The sequence below is a fragment of the Leiobunum rupestre genome, chromosome 5 (assembly GCF_980474605.1).
Source record: "Leiobunum rupestre chromosome 5, qqLeiRupe1.1.hap1, whole genome shotgun sequence".
Taxonomy (NCBI): Eukaryota; Metazoa; Arthropoda; class Arachnida; order Opiliones; family Sclerosomatidae; genus Leiobunum; species Leiobunum rupestre.
Genome location: NC_143388.1, coordinates 22,284,269 through 22,286,861, shown reverse-complemented (window position 1 = coordinate 22,286,861; position 2,593 = coordinate 22,284,269). Strand labels below are relative to the sequence as shown.

General features: G+C 37.4%; 1 protein-coding gene across 1 annotated transcript; it reads right to left on the bottom strand.

Annotated features, from left to right (window-relative positions):
• Positions 1-903: 903 nt before the first annotated feature.
• Positions 904-1,866, bottom strand: LOC149943819 (speckle-type POZ protein-like). Its single transcript, XM_090176217.1, has one exon. The coding sequence runs from the start codon at positions 1,864-1,866 to the stop codon at positions 904-906; it is 963 nt and encodes a 320-aa protein (XP_090032343.1).
• Positions 1,867-2,593: the final 727 nt, after the last annotated feature.

The following is a 2,593-nucleotide window of genomic DNA, read 5'->3' as shown; positions in this document are numbered from 1 at the left end:
GGGCGTAACTGACTAAAATTAAAATAGCAATTGTCATAAGCTACTTTTGATATTATCATATGTAACATACCTACTCATAAGTATGCCTTTGTATAACATACGCGTTGAAATATTTCAATGAGACCTCTTTTGACATGGAGCATACAATAAGGGGAACCAAACATTCAAAAAGCTTTAAAATTCTTGCGCTATTGAAAAGGTCACCATATGGATATAAAATTCCGCTTCACCAGAAGTAAATGAACCGAAGTTATCAGACTGCAATACTACCCATGCTGGAGGCATTTTCCTTATGAAGTTACATTATTACCTCGAAAAAAATGTTTTGGTTTTTGTGAAACCATTTTTTATACATAGAAATAGCTATACCAGCTATTCCCAAGTGCAATTTATCACGTCGAAAGACTGGGATGGAAATTAGCTTTTATTTGACTGGATTTTCTCATTATTTTCATCAGGAAAACGTCCTCCGATTCTGAGCGCTATTTCAATAACTTAGGTTTATTTACTTCTGGCTTCACTAAATACCGTCTCCCATCGGAAAAGCTGCTGACGCGTTTTTCGTCACGGAGTTGGAAGTGACGTAATTTACGTCATATCCCGTGAACAAGGGTTTATTAAAGGAAATGCTTTCCTGGCATACTCGTGAGTGGTTATGTTACATGTGATAATATGAAACAAATGAAAACGAGCCTTCTTTATTTTTAAGAATATTTAATGAAAGAAATAAAGTGAATACTAACTTCAGTATTTCAAACTAATAAACAAGAAACAAGGTTTAAAATTTGGGTATTATCATTAACTTTTTAAATGACCAAAATCTGATATTCTTCCCGATATTGTTAAGAAAAGAAGTCGTTAAATGGATGAACTGAGGAAGAAATTATTTAAAAGAAAGATCGCTTATTCCGAGATTGCAATAATTACAGCGGCTGCTTTCTTGAGCTTTTTAGCGCCATGTTGGACCGCGAATGAAAATAGATCCGTCGCATTCTCCAATTTCACTTCGTCGATGAGCCGATCTTCTAATATATTTTGCAACTGGTCCATGCGGTACATGTCGGCGATTCGATACATGTTGCGAGTCGATTCCCAACTCAACGAGAAATCCGAATTCCCTAAGTATATATATTCCAGAAACACTCCCAGTTCCTCCGCGTTCATTTCTTTGGACAAATCCAGGACGTTCTCTCGATTTTCGTCCATGTCGCTTTCGAACATGCCCTTGAAATAAGTGCAACTCGCTGCTAGTATAGCTTTGTGACATTTGAACTCCTGACCCGATGACTTGAGTACGACGTCAGAGCAAAGACCTTCCTGATACAAAGACCGTAAAAGGTTCACAACAGTCATATCAACTTGTTTTGGGATGGTCGTTATTTCTAAATGCATGGTTGGTTTGTTATAGAAGACTTGACCCACGCACTGTATGGTCAAGTGGCCATTTGGCAAGTAAATCTCTTTATTTTTCTCAATGGTACTTCTCTCAATAAAAGTGGTAAAACCATACCTAGTCTTCTGTGAATCTTGAAGAATGTGTAACGTCAAAGTGTTCATTTTGGTACTCTCGGCAATTATAGACAATTCCATCTTAGCTTTACCAATCTCATTGTTTTCCGCTTTCTTGGAAAGTTTCACGAACAATCCTATATTATTTTTTTCTGCTTCAGATTGACCAAAAGGCTGGACATATAGACACCATTTAGCGCCACACCGTTTCCGGCATTCCATCATCGGGCCGGATAGATATTCCCCAGGATCGCATACTTGATCAAGAAAGTTTTCTATCGTCATCAAAATTCTCAAATCGTGGCTCACTTTGCTAATTAGCACATTATTCCATTCGACGTCCTTACAAGCCGACATTCTAATAATGTTATAATCCAAAGCACAAGTAAAATTAACGAGACTAAAATTGGATGATACTCATACTGTCATTATAGTAGCGTCTTTATCTCAGTCAGATCCAACCTAATGTGACCTATAAATTATTTGATAATGTAGGATACGCGACGAATGAAATATATACTAATAGTGTGTTAGTCTTTACTAACACAAAAGTAATTTGGTTTATACAATATTTATTTATAAATCATATAGCTATAAAGGTAATCAAGCTTAATCTCAATATGCATGTTTAGTACCGGAATCAACAACTATTTAAAGTTCTTGTTGCTGAGTGGTTAGAGCCTCAACTTAAATTTTACCCGTGACTACCACCTCAAGCCAGCGCTGGCCTTAGGGCGGTGCGAATGGTGCGACTGCACCGGGCGCCGTCATAGGTGGGGGCGCCGAAACGGGATCGGGATGGCGGGACCAATAACTTTTGACCGCAAGACCGAAACGCCTGACCTCGCGCTGCCAAATTAATCATTGTGCACCCTAAAAAAATATCAAAGTAAGTAAACAAAATGAATAAAATATATGCTATTAACATATTATATTTAGTAATCCCCAACTATACGTGCAAGAAGTCATCTCGATTCGATTGCGTTGGGAAATTAATCAGTATATAAAATCAAATTATCGATAGAATAGAACCAACGACGTGGTAAAGAAGAACAGACCGGAGTTCGCTATAACAAACTAACCA

Coding starts and splice junctions, on each gene's coding strand:
- LOC149943819 (XM_090176217.1), bottom strand. CDS start 1,866: ATGTCGGCTTGTAAGGACGTCGAATGGAATAATGTGCTAATTAGCAAA.